Below are 24,948 nucleotides of genomic sequence, written 5' to 3'. Positions count from 1 at the left end.
GGGCGCCTTTCCTATTGGTGCGGCAGGTTAACGACACTCGCGGTGACCAATAACCAGCGGAGGGATGCATAGTAACAGCGGGGCATGGAGAGAGGGTATTTTCAAATGCAAACACTGGTCCAACAAGTCAGGTGCAGGATCCAGACTCGATTCAGTGACAGAACAAAATGGAGGGCCGGGATGGTGTGCCGCCATTTTGGGGCAAAATATTTTGAGTATGCATGCCATGTCTCCTAATTGAGTAGAAATAAGCGGTTCAGACTGCAGGGTGAAGCACGAGAAAATGACCTCGAGCATTAGTGTTTGTGTGCTAAAAATTCTCAATAGCGCACAATAAAAGAATAATAAACAGTTTATTTGAGCCCCTTTCAGAACACAATGTGATTTTAAAGGTGCCACAGTCGCTGCTAAGCCTCTCTAAATATTCTGCTAATTACAGAAAATTCTTTCAAAGACCGACATCTGTGCTCACAGAGAAAGCCATACCTGTGATTCTCATTTTTTATTGTGAAATTGGAAAAGTAAAGCAACGAGGCGCAAAAGATGCCAGGACAGATGGATCCAAGAGTAGAATACCAATCCGAGAAAACCGATGCCACATACTCTTCCCCTGTGGTCCTCGCTGCATGCTAAATAAATGCAGTCGGGAGCTTGAGACGCCCAATAAAAGAAAACTAATAAAAAAGTATAGGAAAAAGTAGGAGAGGAGTTGTGAGCGAGTGTGGCACGGTACCCTCCTTGTGTATTTGTTCATTTAATTTTGAAGGGATGAAAGCAGACAGGCATAAAGAGGGGCAGACGTAGAGAGATCACAGCGTCGTGTACCGTATTGGTGGGTAGCGTGCCACACAGTCTGCCTCCTAAAGCAATAAATCTGAAACAGCATAATAGATAAACGCAATTCAGAACACAAAATACCCTGCGAGGGAAAACTAATAAAAAACTGAGTGATTAAGTGGAATCAGAGCTCTTAGGCAGTATCTGGAGACGGAGGCTGTCGCCATACAAAGACCAGAGCGGGCCAACACAACAGATGAGAGAGCATAGGGACGGGGGGCCGAGAAAACGAGGGCTAAAAGCAGAGGGAACGAGAGACAGATGATGGAAGCGAGGAAAGGAGGGATGGAGGAGAGAGAGAGAGAAAGTGAGGGATGGATGGGGCAGCAGATCAGAGGGAGCCTCTAGTGTGTCTTGCTCTCCCTTTAAAGAAGAGCCAGGAAAACAGATTAGGAGTCCTCTTTTCTCCTGGGGGAGCACACACACACACACACACACACACACACATACACACGCACACACACAACCTCCATTCAACCGCCCTCCTCCTCTCCACACAAACATAAAACTAACTTTTACACCGCGCCCGCCGCTGACCTGCCCGGCCCAGAACAAATCCAGTCGGTGCTGCAGCCGTGCCCGCTCACAGAGTGGGTGGAGACACGGAGACACGAAGACACAATGACAACCTCTGTGTGTGTGTGTGTGTGTGTGTGTGTGTGTGTGTGTGTGTGTGTGTGCTGCAGTTTAGGTTGACCTCACATCAGGTCACGTTTGCTAACTGTTTATGACACAAAGAGGCGTGATGTCACTCAAATACAGACCGCAGTGTGTCATTGTGTCCTTGAGAGCAGGTCGCGTGTTTCATATTTTGTTCCTATTTGAACGGCATTTAATAACAATAATAATAATAATAGGAATAGAATAATTATTATTATTTTTAGAATAGGGTTGCAACTAACAATTATCTTCATTAACAATTAATCTGACTATTATTTTCGTCACTTAATCAATTATTTATTTATGAAATGTACCAAAAATTTTATATTTCCCAGAATCCAAACCTTTCTTTTTTGACAAACGATCCAAAAAAACAAAAATATTGAATTTACTTCCACATATGACAAAGAAAACCAGCAAATCATCACATTGGAGAAGCTCAAACCTGCAATTATTTCTGCATTTTTGCTTTAAAAAATGACTGAAACGATAACTTGAATATCATAATAGTTGCAGAGTAATTTTATGCTGATTAACTAGTCGATAAATCAGCTAAAAGTTTCAGTTCTAATAATGATAATCATGATAATCTATAGAACTGTTGTCTCGTTTAGAATCCACATTTTTGCTGATACAAAATTATCTGATTCAAAACTGAGCTTGTGCTTTATCAGTTAAACTGTGTGTGTGTTATCAAAGCTGAGGCTAATGTCAGCCGTTGATAAACCACTGCACTGACAGAGACACAAAGACACACACGCACACACACATTACACTTGTCTCAGAGAGATTCTCAGAAAAGTGAGGTCTGTTTTCAGAAAGACAAACGGCCACGTTCTTCACGTCCTGTTCTCCTGATGTTACGGGTTCATAATCTCTGTGGCAGACAAAGCATCAAAACCACAGAAGTACTCTTTAACAGTGCTGGAAGAAGTATTCAGATCCTTTAAGTAAAAGTAGCAATATTACTGTGTAACAATATTCAATTACTATAGTAAGAGTCTAAATCGTATTAATATACTTTAAGTATTAAAACATACAGATGATTTAGTGTTATATTATGTTATCGGATTATTATTATTACTGATGCGTTAATATACAAGCAGCATTTTAATATTGCAGATGGTCGAGATGGAGCTGGTTTTAAGCACTTTATATAATGTTGGGTAGTTAAATCTGTAACAATTTGTCATATTCTATAAAATCCCCATATGTTTAGTATGTAAAATATTAATCTGCAAAGTAGCTAATGATTAAATGTTGTGGAGTAAAAAGTACATTTCCCTCTGAAAGGTAATGGAGCACAAGTATTAACAGTATAAAAGGAAAATACTCAAATCAAATAAAAGTACTGTGCACATATTTAGCTGGGACACATGAAGGATGTGCATAAATCAATTATTTATTATTATGCTGTCCAATGAGGAAGACATTTAAAATAATGTTTTCTGACATTGTCAAACAAGTCCTCAAAAAAGCGTATTAGATTGTCACACAAGTCCTTTATGATGACTTTAAAAGACGGTATTATGAATGTATTTTAGATTATGTATACAATATGTAATACTCAGTTGTGGTACAAGGAAAACACCTTGTTGTTGGCTGGCTATCACTGCCAATATTTATCTCAACAATTTCCCTACATTATAATATTTATCATTTTTGGATTGTTTTTGTTTTAGCGAATGAACTTTTGTAGAGCTTTGTGAAGTATTTTGAAGTAAATTTAATGTATAAATAATTTTAAGAATAAGATAATCTGTATTTGTGTGAAACCTGAGTTGATCTCAACATTTTAATTTCCTTCCTTTGAACGCATTTGAGAAGAAAAGGAGTAGATAACCCTCTATTTTTAAGTCATTCTTTTTTTTTTTAAATAAAGCGCACTCCGCTTTTCTACTTATTAGGACATGTGCGGACTCTCTTGCCAAACTTCCTGTCTGTCTCTGCTGTCAAAATTCGGAATAAAAAAGACCCCAAAAAAGAATCTTAAGAAAAGAATCGTTCATGTCTGATGATTTCAGCATCACTTTGGATCATTTTAGAGGCCTTATTCTACAGCGTCTCGTAATATAAAACGTATACTAAGACCTGTATTATTGTATCCAAGTGAGAAAACTCTCTTGCTGCTGCTTCTGTAGGTTAAAAAGTCTCCATGGCTGTGCAGTGGGAATGTGCTCGGCTGGCAGCAGCGATGTGAACATACTCCACCCTCCATCCCAGTCTCCTGTGCCAGGGCCGGGCATTCCTCACCCCTCCAACGGCCGGTTAGTACCCACTCTTTTCCCCTTTCTCTCTGTCTCTGTTGCACACAAACACACACACACTCTCTTTTTGTCCCTATGCGACTCCTTCAGACCAACTATTTCCTTCCTTCCTAACATACATTTCTTCATTTCCTCTTTGCAGCCGTCCCATCCTTCATTTCCCTTTCCTTCCATCTATTTTTTCCCCTCCATCTCCTTCGCTCTCTCCCTCCTCAGCTGCTCTCTCATTTGGGTTTATTTGCATGGCAGAGCGCAGAGGATGCAGACAGTGTGAGCAAGGCCAGCAGAGCCCTCCTGTGTCCATCCAGGCCAGGGCTGAGATTTGTAATGCTAGACAACACTCGGCAATGCGGGGATAAAACCTCGGCCGCCGCAGACAAAAAGAGCCTTGTTTTTCCCTTTTTCCAGTTTCCACCGCTTTTTGCACTTCTCGCATGGAGACGCAGAATTCTCCGGGCCATTTCTTTTAGCGGGGAGAGGAATGAAGATTGTAGAGAGGAAAAAAATAGTTCCACCGCGTATGACATATGGTCTTCGTGCAGAGTATATTTTGTATAATGTATAAGGCCAACCGAGTATTTCATTTTCCCCTGACTTCACTGCAGCAGAGGGCAGTGAGAGCAGACTGGGAGGAGATCAGGGTGGCAGCAGGACTGAGGCCTTTTAGTTTTTATTTGTATTGTGTGTTGTACTTTGTATCTTTGCAGTGTTCTTTGTGTACCGCTGGCACTGTTATGAATCAAACAATCTGGCTTATCATTTAGGTATAATAGTCACTCTGTTAACCAGCGCAGGTATATTTGCTTTTCTTTATTTCTTACGTATGTGATCGACCCTTCGTTGTTCTTTTGTAGTGGCTATTTTAGGCTTAACTCTGAGAGGCTTTGTGTATTTGTAGATACAATATCTACATTTTTAAATAAAGCTGTCTGGGTGAGCTGACATTTTCTTTTGTATTGTTTTCTACTGTTTCTTTCTCTTTATTTTAGGGAGTAAAGTTTAGTGAATGTCTTTCTGTTTCACCTTCTTTTCTGAGGACATATATTTTTTTATATTTTGACCTCGGTCTTCCCTGAGTTATATTGCTTCACTTTATTGTCACCATTGTCATTTTGATAATAAATTATTTCACAAATCAGAGGAGAAATTTTGGAACATTTATCTTCCATGTTGTGCTCCAACCTATAATAGACGAGTGCATAAAACATCTGTTTGATTAATTGTCTAAATTGCACCAGACGATATATTCTCTCTGTATCTATAGCTTCCTTTATAGCCTTATTATACACTTCAATATTTAATCATTTATTTGGTCAAATGTTTACCTGATTAAAGTTCATATGACTGATTCATAATCTGATTTTCTCTGGCTTGTCCCTCTAAACTTGTTGGTGCCAAGTCCATCTTTGATAAGTGAATAATTATATCACAAGCAAATTTATCGCCACTGATAATTAGTTTTCAACATCTCCATCATGGTTTACAGTTATGTTCCAGCCCGGGATGTAAAACTTGTAATTTTTGAGGGGGAAAAAAACACTATGGGGTTTACAGACTTCAGAGAAAGTCCCTCCATGTTGTGTGAACTTTGCCTGCCTGATCCCACAGCGTGCCCTTCTCCTCTCTCAGTGAGGTTTAAGGGAACTTATTGCCCACATAATGTTGGGTCTTAAAACAGTGTGGTATCAGAGCCATTGTGGTCTGCAGTAATGGCTGGTTACAGGGGGCTGTGGTGAGATACACCGCTCTGGGCTTTCATTAACCCAAAGCTCAGCCTAATTGACGCTTATAGGTTGCCTTACATGATCCGGACCGCTGCAAGCCAAAAAAACTTCCCTCCAGTTTGTTTTTGTAACTTTTGGATCATATCGATTGAATTTTTTTTTTTTCTTTTCTTCCAAGAAACTTTTAAAAAGGAACAAAACTCGTTAACTTTTAATTGGGTGGCTCCTTTTTTTAAAATTGTATTTTTATAATATAAATAAAGGGTTTGGCCAATTGAGTTATTTTATTATTGTGTCCCCTGTCTCCAAAAAAATCTTAATGGTTGTGATGGTTTAGATGTAATAAACAAAATGGTTTGAGGTTTTAGGAGGATCGTTAGATTTCAGACCAGCAGTCTACATTTACATCAACATTATTTTAAGAAAAAAACAAAACATGGGAATGAATAGAAATGAGGTCAACTGCTATAAACATATGGTGCATCAGGACAAGGGAGTATGAATTATTATTTAAGCCACATTAATAGACAAATACAAGCCCTCTATGTAGCATTAATGATTCAGTGTGCAGATTTTTAATGAGCAAATTTCAAAGTATTGGCTCTATTGTTTTAATTAAACGATTACACTCCTTTTATTAAACAACTTCACCGTTTTTAGTCCATACTTTAATAATTAATTGAGCTTTTATTGTATATTAAATACTTAAATGATCATCCACATGTTCAGGTGTAATTTAATTTTAGGCCTATATTCTTGGAAATTCCTCATAATGATAAATGTAGCTTATGAATAAATTTAATTAATGCAATTATATGACTTTTTTTAACTGGATATTGTTTGTTTTCTGCGCAATTTCCCCACAGATGTGTTTTGCAGGTAAATGCACTCATAATGGGCAACGTGTCTTTTTTTTTTCTGCAGTTTTTTCTATTTTCAACAACATGTTTGCTGTCCAATTCTTTAAAATGGACTTTGATGGAAAAACCTTTTGATTAGTGGTCATTTCATAAGTCAGATCAACACCTGATTGTCATGCAGATAAATGTTTTTTTCGATTATACACTGGACAACTACGTTTTGGGGTTTTTTCGTTGTAGAAACACGTTTTTTTTGCTCGATTTGATTTCCTGTTTTTAGTTTTGTTACCTGGAGCTTTGGAGGACATCTGTCCGGCCTTCTGACACTTCCGGGCTTCAGTGAGTCTCGTGCTGAGTACACAGTGCGCTCCGACTGTAAGAACTGTTATTTGTAAATTAATTAAGGGTTAAGAAAAACCTCGTGTCGTGGGATTATTTGGGGTTTAGAGGGACATTTTGGTGTTTTTCCAATCAACTGGTCATCCTCCAAACAGGCCGTCGGCTATGTGGGAGCCTCCCAGTCACCAGCATCTGTAAGAAGACACCAGAGTTAATATTCAAAAACAAATAGAGGAAAAAACAAATTTAGGAAGGTCATGGTATAATCTGTGAAAATTATAAAACTGCTTGAGGCTGATGTCATTCAATCAATAAATTATCAATATCAATAAATTATATAGGATTATGAATTTGATCTAATTATTATTATTATTATTATTGTTGTTTTTATTGTTTCATTTGTATATAATTACTGCTACTAATCAGTGCTGCTGTTGATTATGCTGTTTATATTTTTTTGGTGTGAAACTTTACTGTTAATTATTTTAATGCACGTTCAACCCTTCATAATAATCATGTCATTATTCATCATTATTATAACTAACTGCTTAACTTGTCTCAACTAAAGACCAGAGTTAATCTTACAAATTATAACATCAGAAGTTTAAATATATTTAAAAAATAATCCAAATTCAGAGAGGATTTTCTGCGTCATATGTGTCACCAAAAAAAGACATATTAGACTCACCTTTGATCTCATGCACTTTTATATATAGTCACATTTTTTCAAATTAATGAAATTGATAGCAAGAGCATTTTATTTTGAAAATAAGATCGAAATATAGAAGGAAAATGCAAAGATTGGCTTTTCAAACTATACGTGTTAATGTGCAGGTGAGAGTCTGCAGTTGAGAGTTGTGCTATAATATTTGTCTTTGTGTTATAATGAACAGAATCAGCTTTTGATTAAAGGTTATTGTTGATCTCCATTTTAAACAACATTAAAACAACGACACCAACAAAAACTCAGCTGTTGAGTAAATAGGCCATCCGGGCCTCCGTTACCTCAAAATCTAAAAACAAATATATAAATAAATAATAATAAAAAAACGCCAAAAATCCTCACGCCATCCCAGAGTCAGACCCACTGTCGTGTTAAATTGAATAATCCGAATTAGGCTGAAAGAAAAACTTAAATCACAAATTCAACGCCAGATGAATAATTGATTTGGCCAAATGTGTTGGGAGGTCAACATTTAATTATTGATCAGCCGTCATGTTGGAGGAATGTCATTAGACGTCTGATTTTAAACAGAGACGGATAACGACACACGCACAACTTGAAAAGAAATCTACATTTTACACGCAGACATATCCAGAATATATAGGCTCAATGCTGAGAGAAGAAATATCAATATTATATCTAATATATCGGAAAATATTTATTTTGTTGTCTTGATTTAAACCAAGTTTATATTTGTGCTGCAAAGCCTCAAATTTGAAATATGAAACAGAAAAAAGTGGATTAAAAAAAAAAAAGATTAGCCTGTAACTACAGTGCCAAGATCTGCGCACCTGTCTTTATTTCTTATTTGAACATCTGACATTGTTGTAGTCATTTTACGTTTTGTGAAATCACTTTTATCTGCAGCATTTTTATTTTTTTTAGATACTATTTTCTTTATGTCCCTCCCTTTTTGGCCACCAAATTCATTCTATGAAAACGTACTGCTCTTCATTCCAGGACATGAACAGGTGAATATAAATAACTCACTGTCCTATTTTGAAACTCCCCTGACGTTTTAAAACGTCTCTTTGGGCCTTTCTCTATATAATCACAGAGCATGTCCACATGTCTTGTCTCTCTCTGTCGTCTTGGACTTGGTCTGCTGGCCTCTATATAGTCTCCACAACCACACCAGCACTTTCATAAGAAAAACAGCACATTTTTTATGCTCTGCAGCTATTTCCACTATAAAGTTATGGCCTCCAATAGCACGTACTCTGTTATATCTCAATCACATTTAATCCTGTTGCGTCATCAGGAGACACATGTGACAATAAATCAGAGTTAGTGAAGTGTTTTATAAAAGTTTGCCATCATTGCCATTACACACTTCCACCATTGTGAATAACAACATTATAACAGATTTAATTCTAATTCCCCAAGATATGACCTTCTGAACCTCCTCTTGAACTTCTGATGTGACTGATATCTGACGAAAGCTTTTGCAAAAATGTCTGTACATGATTCGACTTACTTAGCCCTTGAGACCAAGAAAATAAATTTGATGAGTAACCGCTTATAAATAATATCATCAACATTCTTGTCTAATATTATAATAATATCATTGAAATTATTGTCTAATATTATATCATTAAAATTCTCATCTAATATTGTAATAATGGCAATACAATTATTATACAATATTATAATAATATCATTAAAAATCTTTTATATATATATATATATTTAGTGATCAGCTTGCCTATAGCAACAGAGAGATCACTGCAGAGTCTTATACAATATTATAATAATAACATTAAAATTATTGTCTAATATTATAATAATATCATTAAAAATCTTTTATATATATATATATATATTTAGTGATCAGCTTGCCTATAGCAACAGAGAGATCACTGCAGAGTCTTATACAATATTATAATAATAACATTAAAATTCTTGTCTAATATTATAATAATATCATTAGAAATCCTGTTTAATATTATAATAATATCATTAAAAATATTTTTTTATATATACATATACATATATATATATATATGTATATATATATATATATATTTAGTGATCAGTTTGCGTGGCAACATAGAGATCACTGAGTGCTTTCCTTAAATGAACCCATTGAACTCAGTGAACCTGTTTGCTGCTCGGTATTAGCTCCAGATTGTCACATTAAAAAAAAAAAAGTGCGGAAATCAAAAACCATGGAGCAGCTCAGGTCGTGCCACTATTGAACCACCATTATACACAGTACATGCGGGCGGTAGGTAGGAGCCAGTGCAGCCCTATAATAATCCCTTCCAGTCCGTGATTTAGCCCCTTGGTTCCTCCTAATTCTCCTAAAGCCCCAGCTGCTCCTCCTGCATGGACAGACTGCACACCGCTCCGCTTTATTAATAATAAATCACCTAATAATTCACCAGTTCGAAGCACCACCGGTACTGTAAACAACTGCCCTAATTCCACGTCTATTATATTTGTTTGTGTGTGTGTGTGTAAACAGGTCGCACTGCTGCTGAGGTGAGCTATTTAGTGGAGCGCACGGTGGAGCTTCCATTTGACGCACCGCACTGTTCGCCGACTACACCGCGTCGCTGTGCCGCGCTGTGCAGGCATTCCACGCTATATATCGGCGAGGCTGCAGCGATTTTTTGAAGAAGCAAAAAACGCAAGCTGCTCTTTCATCTCGTCAGCTTTTTGAGGAGGAGGAGGCGGCGGAGAGGGACCAGGGGTGTCCCCCCCTACACACACACGTTTGTGCATGTGTGTGTGTGTGTTTGTGGAACAAGAGAGAGAGGAGAGAGAGAGAGAGAGAGAGAGAGAGAGAGAGAGAGAGAGAAAGAGAGAGAGAGATACGAGGGTAAAACAGATCGGACGCGCGGCGCTGGAGAGACAGACAGCCGCTTTTTTTGGACACGTTTTGGAGACAGAAGCTGCAAAGAAAAAGCTTGCACACTGGAAAAAAAAGAACATAACTTACTTTGCATCTCCACAGTCGGTTATTTTTTTTTTTTAATCGTGTTATTAATATTATTTCGCGGGTTTTCTCTTCTCCTCCTCAATCTGCTGCTGGACAAGTTCTGCCGCCGTAGAGGAGACGCACCTCCGGGAGTTTGACGCAAGACGACGACGTCTCGGTGACTTCTCGCTTCTTGCTGCTGGATGGACATGATGAGCGCATCTGAGGCCAAGCTGCGGTAGACGACAGGAGGAGGGCTCGAAAGCTTGCTGTCCTCGTTTTCCTCTATCTCTCGCAGAGTGGACCCACTTTTGAAAAGAGCGTGTTTTTTTTTTTCTATCTGGGCCTAAGGCCGACTTGTTTAAAGGTCCTTTTTTTTTTTTTTTTTGCTTCCGGCAACAGCGAAGAGACCCAAGTCGTCCTCCTCTCTCTCAGCCCTCCACACTCTCTCACTTTTTTTTGGAAGCTGAACTTTTAAAGGAAAATGGGGCATTGAGAGGGTTTGGCAGATCTCCCCACGCTATAATGGTACGTGCTGTGTAACTCAATAGTTCCCCTCTTGCTGGGTCTATAGGGTAAAGTCTATAGGACTGAGAGCAGAAACCAAACATTGCTTGTGTTCAAACTGAATCCCTGCGGTTTAGTTTGAGGCTTTTAATTTCTTTGTGGAAGATCAGCACTTTGTTGGACGTAGTGGAGTGAGACCTGGCTGTGGAGTGTGTGTGAGGCCACATAGATGACGATACAACCCACCTGTGTGTGTGTTTGAGAGAGAGTGTGTGTGTGTGTGTTATCACTTGGCCTGCCAATTTTGATAATTATGAAACTCACATTAATTGACAAAAATTGAATTTGCTGATATTACTTGCACAACCACAATATATATATTATTCTAATGCAGCTCTGTATTTGAATGTTTTGCAATTTTATTTGTGAACTTCACTTTTCTTGCTCTCCCTTATTCCTTTAAACCTGCCTCAAAAACAGAATAACGTTATTATAATAATAATAATAATGAGCATTTTATATGTCTGATATATTATAAAACCATCTTTTTTTCTTAATTCAGCCTGATTCAGCCTCACTATGGTGGGTTAACATTGTGCAGGCTGGATTGTTTGCAGAGGCGTTTGAGTGGCCCAGTAAATACAGATTGACAAAGTGGAGGCTGATCTTCCTCCTGCGCAGCTCAGATCAAACAGAATAAAACACACATGCGACCGCAGACTGCGGAGATCTGACAGCCCAGCATAGTATGAGTGCAGTATTCATCATTATGATGATGATGATGATGATGATTTTCTGAAAGCATCCTATAATAATGAATCAGGCGCAGCACCGTTCTCCACCTTGTGTCTTTTCTGTCTGAGGCTGCTGCTTTCTTTTTTTTTTTTTTTTTTATCAATGGGCACTTCATTTGCGTAGTTGATGACACTTTATAGCGACTACAGGGGGGGTGGGGAGGTGAGGTGACACACAGACTGTCTTTGTGTCCCCAGAACCAGCATGAATAAGAGCACCTCCACCGTATAGCATTTAATGTTGATCAGAAACTCAAAAGACTAGAATCTGTGGTTGGATGGTGATGAGGATCTAATTATATTGTTTAAACCCTGCAGCATTTAGATAGTGAAATATGATATTTTACTACTGGTTTTTATTGCAGTTTCATCAGATGATTATCTAGCAAAGGGTTCTTTGACATTAAGCGGTGTCTGTCATGTTGCACTTCAAAGCTTTTGAATTATAATGACTTCAAATTATAATTATAATAGACTTAAAATTGTCTCCTATTATAACTCATCTTTTTTGGATTGCTCTTGATGTGCCATAATATACCATGTAGCTCACAGGGCTGATGTGTTGAGTCTTTTGGTTTTTACAAAGACCTGTTAAAAAATTCTGAGGTAATGATTGGAAGTTTTTATAAAAAAATATCCAACACTTTAGAGGGGAAGAAAACACATGTCAGAAATTATTCAGTTGTTTTTTTTAGCAACACAATATTCCTATTGTACCAATAACGTGGCTCTTTAAACACACTTGACCCAGTAATTTCCCTGATTATTAATACTATTACAGCAAGATGATAGTCCTAATGTAGAGCAGGTTTGAGGTCAGAACTTCCTGGATCAGACGTAGAAATAAAATGCAATGCTTTATATAGACTGAAACACTATCTGGATATGTGTTTATCTCACCAATAAAGACAATAAAATAATAAACAAACGTCATTAATACAGAAAGAATATGTGCAATAGTTGATACATATGCAAATGAAAACTCCTGGCACGAGGATATTTTATTGCTGTTTATTCATTATATTGCATGTGGCACAACAACTAACCATATTATTTGCTCGAGGTGTTTTATACATTGTCCAAAAAACATTTTCTCAAATTCAAACTGTTAAGAGTCATCAACAATACGTTTATTGTGTCCAGTAACATCATACAGAGCATTTTAACTTTCGGTTTAACTTTACAGGAGTAACTTGATTGCGGTACCCCAGATCAATGCCAAATCGCCCACACACGTGAATACATATTTTCAGTTTTAAGTATCAGTTATGAGAACAATCAATTAATAATGGGGTCACCTGCCAAGGATGTTTGTGTTGATGTCACACCCAGTCATACCTGCACAACAACACCAACGGGCCTCGAGCAGTTGAAAATGACACATCTCATGCCACACTTGATTTGTGAGGTCAGCCGCCCAATTATCTGTCTAATATATCTTAAAGGTGCACAAAGCATTAGACAATGGTTCATAATTGGCAGCGATATTATAATACTCACTTTGTTTTGATTGTGGGCCTATAATTTCACAGTTGGTTGCGCTGCGGTTGTTGCAGAGAAAACCTGCCAACCACAGACCCTGTCAGTCAAATCAAAGCCAAGACTGTTATTGGTGCCAAGCTGGGAGGTGGGCGTGAACCCTACCATGTTATTAAATACATTTTTTAAGAGTATCAATTCAGTTGAGTTGGAAGTGGGTGAGACATTTGAAAGAAGCTCAACACGTTGCCTCATTGAGTCATACTGAGTGTGTGTCTGTGTGTGTGTGTAACGTAACTCTAGGCTTCCTGGTCGTTGTGGTAAACTCTGCTGTATTAGAACCATAACCACAAGAAAATCTCCCCACGGATCAGTCCTCGTGTGACACAAAGGGCTGATTGTACCAGCCCAAACCTCATTGTTAAATGCACATAGGCGGTGCGGCGAGGCCTTAACTGAGTGTGGTTCGGCCATTAAAAAAGCATGAATAAGGATCCGTGTAGGAAAAGGGTTTGCCAGTGGCATTGGGTTACCTAGTAGTGTACGGAGGTGGCGTACGGTGCACGCAGCGAAATGTTGCAGCCCGGGAAGTTGAGTGTTACTATTGGTATTGGCGTGGTGTTTATCTAAAGGCCAGCCTGTCGAGCAAGATCGGTAGTTGACGGGCGAGGTGCCAGGTCAGGCGAATCTCGGGGCGTGTCACAATGTGCTGTTCAAACTTGTTTCAACCGTTTTGGTGGAAAGGATGTGTGTTTTTTTTAGGCACATCTATTGTTAAGGCTGACATAGTTTTTATCTATTACTCAGGCATTCAAAAGTTTTAACCTCACCCAACTCATTTACATATAAGCACCCTGATTTGAACCACACACACGTACATAAAGGTTGAATATCAAGCATAGTTTGAATGTTTCCTGCCTCAGTCATCTGAGATAATTGTATACTCCTGCCTCCTGCAGTCAGACCTCCTCAACAGAATCTGTTCACGCCGTGCGCCTTATCCCACCGTTTACTATTGTGTTAAACATAACTGCACAATTAAGCCAAAATGCAATCTTCAGCACTGCGTCTTGGCTGTACTTCTGACCCAACAAAACCTTCAGGACCCACAAGTGGAGTGAAATAATTAGCCCCACTCAGCTCAGCCATCCATCCATCCTTCTTTTTTTAATGCAGCCCCTCAGTTTTCTCATCTTCTTTCTTATTCTCCCCCGTTTTCCCTTCACCCCCCTGAGATAGCTGTGTGTGAAAAATCGTATTTTTCCAACATTTCTCCCCGAGGTAGCTTTGGCAGGGACTCACACGGCGGCCATTTCTGCCTTTCATACACCCCTCACACGCCGTGGAACAGATCGCCGGTGCGGCCCGGCGTCTTTGAAGTGGTTGCCATCTCACGCAGGTTGGCTGGACTCTCTCCCCATCCCTCCCTCCCCCCCCCAATCTCATCCTGTGCCTTAAACCTGGCAGTGTTATTTTCAGCCACCAAATCACGGTGATAAGAAGACACAATGGTGCTGATAATAATTATGGTTTTTAAAAAGCTGCACTGACAGCGGCGATAGTGCTTGTTGTGGTTGATGATTGTGCGGCAGCCAGAATAAATGCTTTCTGGAAACGAGGAGAGGGCTGCACCAGGTGTGTAAGTTTTTTTTTGCGTGTGTAGGTGATGAATTAGTGTGTATAAGCGTGTGTGTGTGTGTGTGTGTGTGTGTGTGTGTGTGTGGCTGCAAATGTGAGATGCAGAAAGACAGGAGAGGAGGATCATTGATATGTTGCCATTCATGTGCTTTAAAATGGAGCCATCTGAGAACAAATTCCACCATCAGGGCCTTTCATACACAAAGCTCTGTGTGTGTGTGTGTGTGTGTGTGTGTGTGTGTGTGTGTGTGTGTGTGTGTGTGTGTGTGTGTGTGTGAGCACACGTGTGCACGCGAGTGTGTGTGTGTGTGTGTGTGAGCAGGTTTCGGAGATCTCACCTCCAAAGAATTTGGCCATATGGTCGTCAACACATACTGTATACCCAGAGAGAGAGACAGATAGAGAGCGAGCCAAGGAAAGACTGTGTGAGATAGAGAGAAAGTGAAAGAGAAGTGTCTCCTTTTGTCAGTTTAAAACACATCCTATACCCCTACCTTAGATCAGATGGCTCAGACAAAAAAAAAAAAAATCCTCCATCGCATCCCCTACGCCACATATTTGTGGAGTGGGAAAATCTGTCTCAATTAACACATTTGCATTGGGCGATGATGGACTCCAAATAGGTCACTGACTCAATCTCCCGCCTCCGAATCTTCCCTCTAAAATGTTAATTAAGGAGGGCTTTGAGATTTTTTCGCTCAGGGCTGGCCATATGGGCCGGGCATATGCTCTATATATATAGTACAATATATAATTCATACACTGCTGCAGGAGAGAGTGTTTGGGGGCCTGGAGTTTTTTGGGGGGGTTTTACTACAAAGGGAGTCAGTATGTTCTGGCCTCCCCAGTGGCAGGTACAGAGCTTAGCCTATTCATTAGCTTCATGTTATTCACTGTTGCACAATGGGATTGCGGTTCATCAACACCTGTTTCTTTGGCTGACGACATAAAGAGGGCATTTAAATTGCTCTTTGTCGGTTGGTTAATATGAAATTAGACCAAATCATCTATTGTGTGTTTCAAAAGAGCTCCTTTGGGTCAAGTTAAAGGATGAGTAATACTGAGATTCTCTGTATGTGCAAAGATATTCTCAAATAGTATGTTTCCTCACGCGCTCCCAGTTGAGCCAGTTCCCCCCAGTGCCATCCTGCCAGACACCCATTCACCAGCAGAATGAGGCGGCGGCGGCGGCCAATGAAAACACACTCTGTCCCACCCGCAGCTTTTTTGGGTCTGGCTCAGCCAATCAGAGGAGGCTTGCTGGTGCACCTGACCTTGTTTCTGGCCAGTCGCAGCCAATCACAAAGGCTCCAGCACACCTGATGCATTGTGGTCTGCTCACTGGTAGTCGGCAGGCTCGCGCTGGTGCGGACCCCCACACAGGTGCCGTGGATCCAGGCCATTATTCTGAGGTGCCGGCCAATCAGATGCATCGTCTCATTATCAGACACATGTGGCCTGGCAGACTTTGAGTGATTGCTTTTTGTCTTGTGTGTGTGCGTGTGTGTGTGTGTGTGTGTGTGTGTGCATCGTAGGAACTCTGCTACCCCATTCCCATAATGCTTTGCAGCCTTATCAGCAGGCCTCTCTCTCGCTCCGTTCCTGGCTTCATCCTCTTCTTGAGACTCAACAATGGGCACTGTGTTGCCCCCTTAAGGAGCTGGAGGCCTCGGCTATAAAAAGAGACTCAAAATACAAAAAAAACATGTTTATGGACTAATAAAGATGATTAGAAATCGCACAATTGCAGAAAAATGGAAGGTTTGCGAGTGCAGATTATCTGTAATAAAAAGCTGAGGGGAGAGACGGGGGAGAGAGGGAGAAAGCGAGTTAGCTGTACAGACCTCTCATTGCGAAGGATATGAATAGCCTTTGTTTTCACCACAACTCAGGGCTGTGTGGTCTGCCAATGTCTGGCTCTTATTATGGGGTTTGTGTCTGCGTAAGTGGCATGCACGTGTGCGTTGGTGTGTGTTGCTGTGTGTTTGTGTGCAAGGCCGAGAGCACATGGGCGTGGGGGAAAAAAAAAAAAAAGCATATATATACGTGCAGGTGATTATATTTTCAGGAGGGTGAGACTACATGTGTGTGCATTTAAATGTTTCCACACAGCAGATACACTGTTTTCTCTCCGCTCCTGTTCGGCTAAATAAATGTGGCATGGGGTCCAGGGGCTGGCACGAGTGCGTGTGCACGCTTTTTTATCCGTTAAAGTTGTGAAATGAAATAGGATTTCACAGAACGGCACAGCGGCTGTGGGATTTGGGCTCCCTTCGGCTAAGTAGAGTGGGATCGGTTGATCCAATCAACGGCAGAACTGCAAGGAGAGCCCATTTCACAGCTCCGGGCCCTGCCAGAACCCTGCCTGCCTGCCTGCCTGCCTGCTTGACTTAGAATACAAATGAAGCTCCCTGAATGCACACTTACACACACATGCAAGCATGCACGCTGGTACTTACAGACAGTCTGGCTGGGGATGTATAGTGCAAGAGTTGTTGTTAGCTTTCTGTGGAGAAACGACACCGGTAGGGGTTATAAAACTGTCTCGTATAGTACAGGTACATCTTAGGATTGTCTCCACGTTCGGTCTCGGTGAATTCAGGTCACAAATGTCCTTCTGGATTTTAATATATTCTCTGAATAATTGCATTATTTCTTCGTGCAAAGCGTAGCTTAACGTTTGTTAAAGAACAACAAATGTCAGATATGAAGTTCAATGATTTGAATGTTTTAATATATTGTGTTGCAAGTTTATTCTTCTTACTGGAAACTCACACAAAGCAACAGGTTGAAGCAGCCTCTAAATTAGCAAACGCTAGAATTTCTGGTGCCAAAAACGGTTGAGATCTGCTTCCTAAGAGAGTCGTTAATATTGTGACAAAATCACTGTTGTACTCAAATGATGAAAGTTTAATTAAATAACCATCTCTCTCTGTTTTGTTTTAGGCTACTGACACCTACCTGGTGAACGACGATCCTGCTAGAGGCCCAGGGATGCCTGAATGTTTCCTCGTATCTGATACATATAGGGTAAATACACACACACACACACACACACACACACACACACACACACACACACACACACAAACACACACACACACACACACACACACACACACACACACAAACACACACACACACACACACACAAACACGCACACACACTACAAGCTCTCTGCATCTGTCCTTGTCAAGTTGATGTCCCACAATTTATTTCCTGGACACACAAACAAGCCCAGTCCATTAACAGTAATCAATTTTTTCCTTTTATAAAGATTTACCGCAGTTAGGGGAGGAGGAGGGGAGGGGCGGGGTACAAAAGGCTCATCAGAGCATTGTTGCCGAATCATTTTTTACAGTCAGACATCACCGCGGGGATGTTAACCGCTATGTCATCTTCAATCATCAGATCTTGAATTGGGAGCTCTGGGGTTAATGTGTCCAGGAAGTACACACACATTTTTCAGTGTTGTCATCCAGCCCGTTAGCATGCTGATATATATCCACTTCCTGTAAAATCGGCCACATGTCATCGTGGACGTCCTGAACTCATCCGTCGACCGTGCTGACGTGTGGCAACGGTGCCCCGCAAAAACACTGTATTTCCTCAAAACGTCAACTTTTCTGTGACGGCCTATTTTTACAAGGTTTAATTTATGCTTTGCAGTAGTTTGGCTTCTCTGCGGAGTCCAGACACATGCCAGAAAGCAGAGAACAAAATGAGGTTCAAAAACGTTATAAAACTGAAGATTTTGTTGCGGGACATTGTCTGTGTGCGACACGTCCTACGTGTAGTCATTTTTATAGATTTGTAAAAAAAAAAACAACAGCACATCGTCTTTCAGGTTGTAGTTACAGACGGCTGTTTGACTCCCTTTGGCCGGTGTGCTGCAATCTGACATGTCGAATTTACCGCTCAAATTAGATAACGGTGACGTCAGACTGGAGAAATAAATCTGTACATTTTCTTCCTGTTGAATACAAACACGGCAGAAACGCAGTAATCCAAAACGTATATGCAGCTATTGCACACAGTAAACACATAAAAAGCAGCAGGCGTAACACATTGCTCCTCACACACACACACTCAGATTGCAAACAGATCCAAAGAGTCTCTGGGATCCACACTGTGTATGATATGCTTGTTAGCCATAACGGCCAGTCAGCCATTTCTCTCTGACTGCATATGCCTGTGTGCGTTTGACTGGCGTGCTCCCTCCCAGAGCACACATAAACAGCTTACTCAAACAATATTTACACTGTACGCCGTAGTAAACGGTACAGTTACACACATTTTCCGTTCGCATATTTCCTGCCTTTTTTGAAAGGCAGCCTCAACCACCTGTCTCACACATTTAGCATGCTAATGGCAGTATCAGTATGCTACATCACTTTCAATATTTAATGGCCTAGCCACAGGCGATGGTAAACAGCAAGTATACGGGTAGTGCCGCGTGTCAATGGGAGACCACAACACGCTAACTTTAGACACACCATATGGTTTTCTCGTGTGCTTTTTTAATGGCAAACATAGTCTCAGAAACCACTAGAGCCCTGCACGCTCGAGGGGCTTTCATAGGTGATGGTCGGACAGGGCTGTTTGATCACGGCCAGAGAGAGAGAGAGAGAGAGAGAGAGAGAGAGTGTTTGGAAAGAAAACCTGAGCGTCAGTGTTTTGTAACTCCTGTGGTTGCTATAGTTTGTTTCTTACAGCCAAGTTGCCTGTGTTGAATACTGAGATGGATGTCTCGGCCCAGACTGCAGCCAGAGACAAAGACGGCCAGTAAAGTCAGACAGACCGACGAAAAGGGGACAGTGATTAAGACGGCAGAAAAGAGAGAGAGAGAGAGAGAGAGAGAGAGAGGGAGCAGCAAAAGATTATAAGATAGAAAAAGAGGAAAAAAGGTCACTAAAAAGAACCGCGAGAAATAGAAAAAGGGGGTGGACAGAGAGAGAAAGGAGGGAAAGCGAGGGAGCACACAAAGGCTTTTGGGGTTTGGGCCTGTGCCGTGGTGGGGTGTGGTTTGGAAAGAGGAGAGACTATGGGAAAGGAATAGACTACACCTCAATATGCTTCACTTTCTTGCACTTTTATTTTGCGTTTTCTCCGTTTCTCTCAATCTAATTCTCTCTAGCTGCTTGTGCCAGCGTATCTTTGACCGCAAGACATTTGTGGTCATGTGTGTACACGTATGTGTGTATATATGCTGTACATTAAATGCATGTGTGTCTGCGGTGTGAGTGTCTAAGTATCCTACATAGGCTGAGGTCTCGTAAAGCTGCACAGCTTCATATCCCCCTGAAAAACTTGGCATTGGAACGCGGGGGTGACTTCAACCCCCCGAAACCGCACCCTTGAACACACACACACACACGTTGTGTAAGACTCGTACACACTGACATACGCACATGCAGAATTGTATTCACACATAGGCACACACACACACACACACACACACACTTCTCACTCACACACATGCACAAGGCAGGGGCTTATGTATAATTGCAGGCACTCTGCCTGCATATATGAGTTTGATTAGACTGAGGAGCAGGGAGCGGGCGAGGATAAAGCCAAGCCTGATTAGAAACAGAGTGTATCGCTTCCATACAATAGGAGTCACAATGAAACCGGTTTAGACCACTTCGTCCAAGTTCAGGTATCTTTTGTCTCCGTATACAGCGCGCTAGAATATGACTTGGACCGGGTTAAAAAGGAGAAAAACAGGAATCCGAGGGGTATCACAGCTGCAGAAATTACAATTTACAACTTGCTTTAATAACTTTGGACTTATTTAGTCCATTGAGGTCATTCAAGGAGGCACCTGGAAATATTAAGAATATTTGAATGCTCCTTCAGGTGTGAATATAATGTGGTGTTGGGTTATAAATTTCAGACGTTTCTCACCCCAAACTGCGCAGCTATGACCGTATACTTGGGCCTCAAATCCAGCCGTGACACCTTGTAAAAAAATAATTAAACACAAATCAGTTTGGCCCACATTTTGATGTGCTGATGTTTTCCGCGTCCTCCGTGTCCATCACACTCTTTGAATTTACAGCAAACAAATACTCAAGTTAAGAATACATGGGCCTCTTTCCACTTCAGACACTTGAAGCAGTTTACTGTGTGCGTAAAGCTTTGTGTGTCCCCCTCCAGCTGACGGGGGCTGACAGAAGAACACCACAGCACAAATCTGAGCTGTAAATTTCAAATTTTCAAAGCTCTCGCTTCTATTTTGGTCACACTTGGGTTTGCTTCTGCATTTTGTGCAACAGCGAAAGGATATGGAAGTTGAAAATAGATCTTTTTTTTTGAGGAAATCTGCCTCCTCAATCATTTGTGTTTGCTCTGTCTACTCAGTGCTAAAACAGATTTACAAAGCAGAGTCAAAAAATATACTTAAGCAAAACAATGTAACACAGTCTCTGGAATATTAAATTAATAAGAAGAATCAATAGTATTGTATGCAATAAGATTATAAAGTCCCTGTTAACTCACCACTGAAAAACAAACTGTAAATTGTGAGGCAAAAATGTGAACTATAACTTTGTGTTTAATTTGTCTAAACTAGGGCTTTGGTTTATCAATCAATCTATCTATCTATCTATTTATCTATCTATCTATCTATCTTTCTGAATTTTTTTTTATTATTGTCATATCAAGACATAGAGATTAAGTAAAAAGGCGGCAACATTATGACTGAATGTTTGTTGCAAGAGAGAGAAAGCACAGAACAATCATTACCTCACACAAAAGTAATAAATGTAAGGAGGGTATAAACACACTGTTAAGAATTTCCCAGTAAAATAACAGTAAAGAGCTGGCAGCAGGGTTGCCTTTATGTTACTGTAAAATTAACATTATAATACTGTTGTTGAAATTTACAGCATTGTACTGTTAATGAAAAATACAGTTTCAACTGTTTTTTTTTATTTATTTCACAGTATTTTACAGTTATTTTACTGTTTAAAGATACATTATATAGCTGTTTTTCTCCTTTCTTTTACATTATCTTACTGATTTGTTTTAATGCACTATTTAGGTTGTATTTTTTACAACATTATTTTTTGCCTAGATGAATAGACTTAGCAGGTTACAGACATAGGAATAGTCATACTAAATACAATTAAAGGCTCTTTTTAGGAAAAAGGCTATAATAGACTTGTTGACACTTTTCCCAAAATATCTGTCTATATCTGGCTACAAGCACAGAATGCAAACCAGAACAACATGTGAGTGAAGAACAATAAAGCTAATTCACTGATTTTACAATCATGTACAATGTACAAGCCTCACATGAGCAGATCAGGTCCCAGAATTAAAAAAATACTGCATGAAACTGTTACTGATGATACTTTAGACAGTAGATAAGCAGTAAAGTGCTGTTTTTTAAGAATGCATTATAGTTCAGTTAAAAAACGGCCTATGAGCGTAATTTAACAGGTTTCTTTTGTATTAACAGTAAAGCACTGTTTTTAGCAATAACAGGTTAATACTGTTGAAATCCTGCTGTAAATTAACAGCAATTGTTTACAGTGCACAGAACAATCATTACCTCACACAGAAGTAAATCCTGTAATAAATATAAGGAGGGTATATACAGCTACTCCTGCAGAACTGGGTGGAAATATGAAAGAAATATTACAGATATGAATTTAATAAAAATCCCATAAAACTCAGTGCGGTGACTGAACTCACCACAGAGAGACAAACTGTAAATTGTGAGGCAAAAATGTGAACTAACTTTATGTTTAATTTGTTTAAACGGGAGCTTTGGTTTCCCCATCTATCTATCTATCTATCTATCTATCTGATTTTTTTTATTATTTGTCATAACAAGACATAATAAGACAAGTCAAGTCAAGTAAAAAGGCGGCAACATTATGACTGAATGTTTGTTGCAAGAGAGAGAGAAAGCACAGAACAATCAAGTTCAAGTTTAGTTTATTGATCACATACACATTGACATGGCAGTGAGATTCTTTGTTCCTGTTTGTTACCTCACACACACACACACACACAAAAGAAGTAAATCCTGTAATAAATGTAAGGAGGGTATATACAGATGCTCCTGCAGAACTGGGTGGAAATATGAAATATGAAAGAAATATTACAGATATGAATTTAATAAAAATCCCATAAAACTCAGTGCGGTGACTGAACTCACCACTGAAAGACAAACTGTAAATTGTGAGATAGATAGATAGAGAGATAGATAGATAGATAGATAGATAGATAGATAGATAGATAGATAGGAAAACCAAAGCTCTAGTTTAGACAAATTAAACATAAAGTTAGTTCATATTTTTGCACAAAAGTAAATCCTGCAATAAAGGAGGGTGTATACAGATATTCCTGCAGAACTGGGTGGAAATATGAAGGAAATATTATAGATATGAATATAATAATAAAATCCCATAAAACTCAGTACGGTGACTGAACTCACTACTGAAAGACATAAATTGTGAGGCAAAAATGTGAACTAACTTTATGTTTAATTTGTGTAAACTAGAGCTTTGGTTTTCCTATCTATCTATCTATCTATCTGAATTTTTTTATTATTTGTCATATCAAGACATAAAGATTAAAAAGTAAAAGAAGTAAAAAGGCTGCAACGTTATGACTGAATGTCTGTTGCAAGAGAGAGAGAGAAAGCACAGAACAATCATTTCCTGTAATAAATGTAAGGAGGGTATATACAGATACTCCTGCAGAATTGGGTGTAAATATGAAGGAAATATTACAGATATGAATTTAATAAAATCCCATAAAAGTCAGTGCGGTGACTGAACTCACCACTGAGCACCACATGCGCACTGTGCAACCCTTCTACTACAGCAGCAACTGTAGGGACACCGTGTCTCTCTCCGTGTCGAGTCCTCTTCTCGGAGGGGTTTTTCAGCTGAAGCACACTGAGCTTCATTCTGTCTTTAAAGAACTATCACAAGTCCATGATAATAATAATTTTAAATTGGTTTGTGTGGATCCGAAAGAGAAGCAGCGAGAGAGAGAGAGAGTGAGAGAGAGAGAGAGGGAGGGAGTGAGAGAGAGAGAGAGAGAGAGCAGCAGAAACTTTCCCCTAAAGTTGGTGCGGATCTTTTCACACAGAGAGTGAGTGAGTGAGTGAGTGAGGCGGGGTTACAGCCTGGACTGAGCCTCAGCAACCAGCAACCAGCAAGCAGCAGCAGCAGCGGCTTTGCAATGCGGCACCGCAGCGAACCTCCATCCAACTTCTTTATTATCAACAACAACAACTCCAATTTTCATCTCTAGAACAACAACAACCATGTACTCCCCTTACTGCTTGACACAGGTAATGAAAAAAAGAACAACCCGCTCGTTTTCCAAATGCTCCTCTTGTTGGTGTTTTGCTTTTTCTATATTTTCCGGTATGGTGCGCGCCTCCGGTTGGTTTCTTTCTCTACTGTATTGTGGTTTCCAGTGTTGTGTTGTCTGCTGCTGCTGCTGCTGCTTGTCATTTGTTGCGTTTTAAGGACCTTTTCTTTTCCCCTCCGATAGTGTTTAACTTCCCCCTCTCTCTCTCTCTCTCCCTTTCTTTTTTTAATGGCACTCCTCCAACAGGCTTTTTCTTGTGCGTCTCATTGCGCATGGGTTTTGGAGAGAAAATGGCGCTTCTCCCAAATCTATTTTATATAAAACGGAGGTTGGAGGTTGGAGAAAGGGGAAGAAGAAGGGGGCTGACAGTTGGAGACTAAATTACAGCCACCCTGAGGCAATGTAATATCGACAAATATATATAATAAAAGCGCGGATGGAGTTTTTATTATGGCTCGTTGGAGTTGTGGAACACTTTTATTTGGAGGGTTTCTGACTTGTGACGGAGGTCTGCCGGTTCTTCAGCCACGGTGGGGGGCCTTTAGGGTCACCGTGTATAGCTATACATTCATAACTCTTCCTCCTTTACTTTACTTACACTTTTGCAGCCTCGTTTTGAAATTAAAATGTTGTTTTTTGGGGGGTTATGCATCCTGGAGGATGGTGCATGGGCGTGTGTTGTGTGGAGCTGCATGCTTTCAGTTTGATTCATCACAAAATATAGTTGACCTTTTTTAAAAAGAAGCAATGAAGCTATACTATATGTGTTATTTACCGTAATTATGCATTAAAGAGAGCACAGAATGGAGCTTTTTCACTGTTCACTCCAAAGGGAAATCTTGTTTTATGTTGTTAA

The 24,948-nt window shown here is 39.9% G+C and overlaps 1 protein-coding gene across 27 annotated transcripts in view; it reads left to right on the top strand.

Moving 5' to 3' along the window:
- Positions 1-24,948, top strand: part of nfixa (nuclear factor I/Xa) — a 162,977-nt gene that overhangs the window by 29,001 nt on the left and 109,028 nt on the right. For 17 of the 27 annotated variants that reach the window (XM_074630420.1, XM_074630419.1, XM_074630399.1 and 14 more), the window contains exon 1: positions 23,610-24,069. In XM_074630420.1, the coding sequence (XP_074486521.1) occupies positions 24,043-24,069 (27 nt within the window). In that variant the 5' untranslated portion in view covers positions 23,610-24,042. Of the gene's footprint in view, positions 1-3,638; positions 3,765-10,033; positions 10,863-17,698; positions 17,783-23,609; positions 24,070-24,948 lie in introns of those variants that run through there. The other 10 variants (XM_074630408.1, XM_074630393.1, XM_074630385.1 and 7 more) reach the window with 8 other exon arrangements.

The sequence above is a fragment of the Sebastes fasciatus genome, chromosome 3 (assembly GCF_043250625.1).
Source record: "Sebastes fasciatus isolate fSebFas1 chromosome 3, fSebFas1.pri, whole genome shotgun sequence".
NCBI classification, from domain to species: Eukaryota; Metazoa; Chordata; class Actinopteri; order Perciformes; family Sebastidae; genus Sebastes; species Sebastes fasciatus.
Note: the sequence above shows the minus strand (reverse complement) of the source record. Positions and strands in the feature narration are given on the sequence as shown.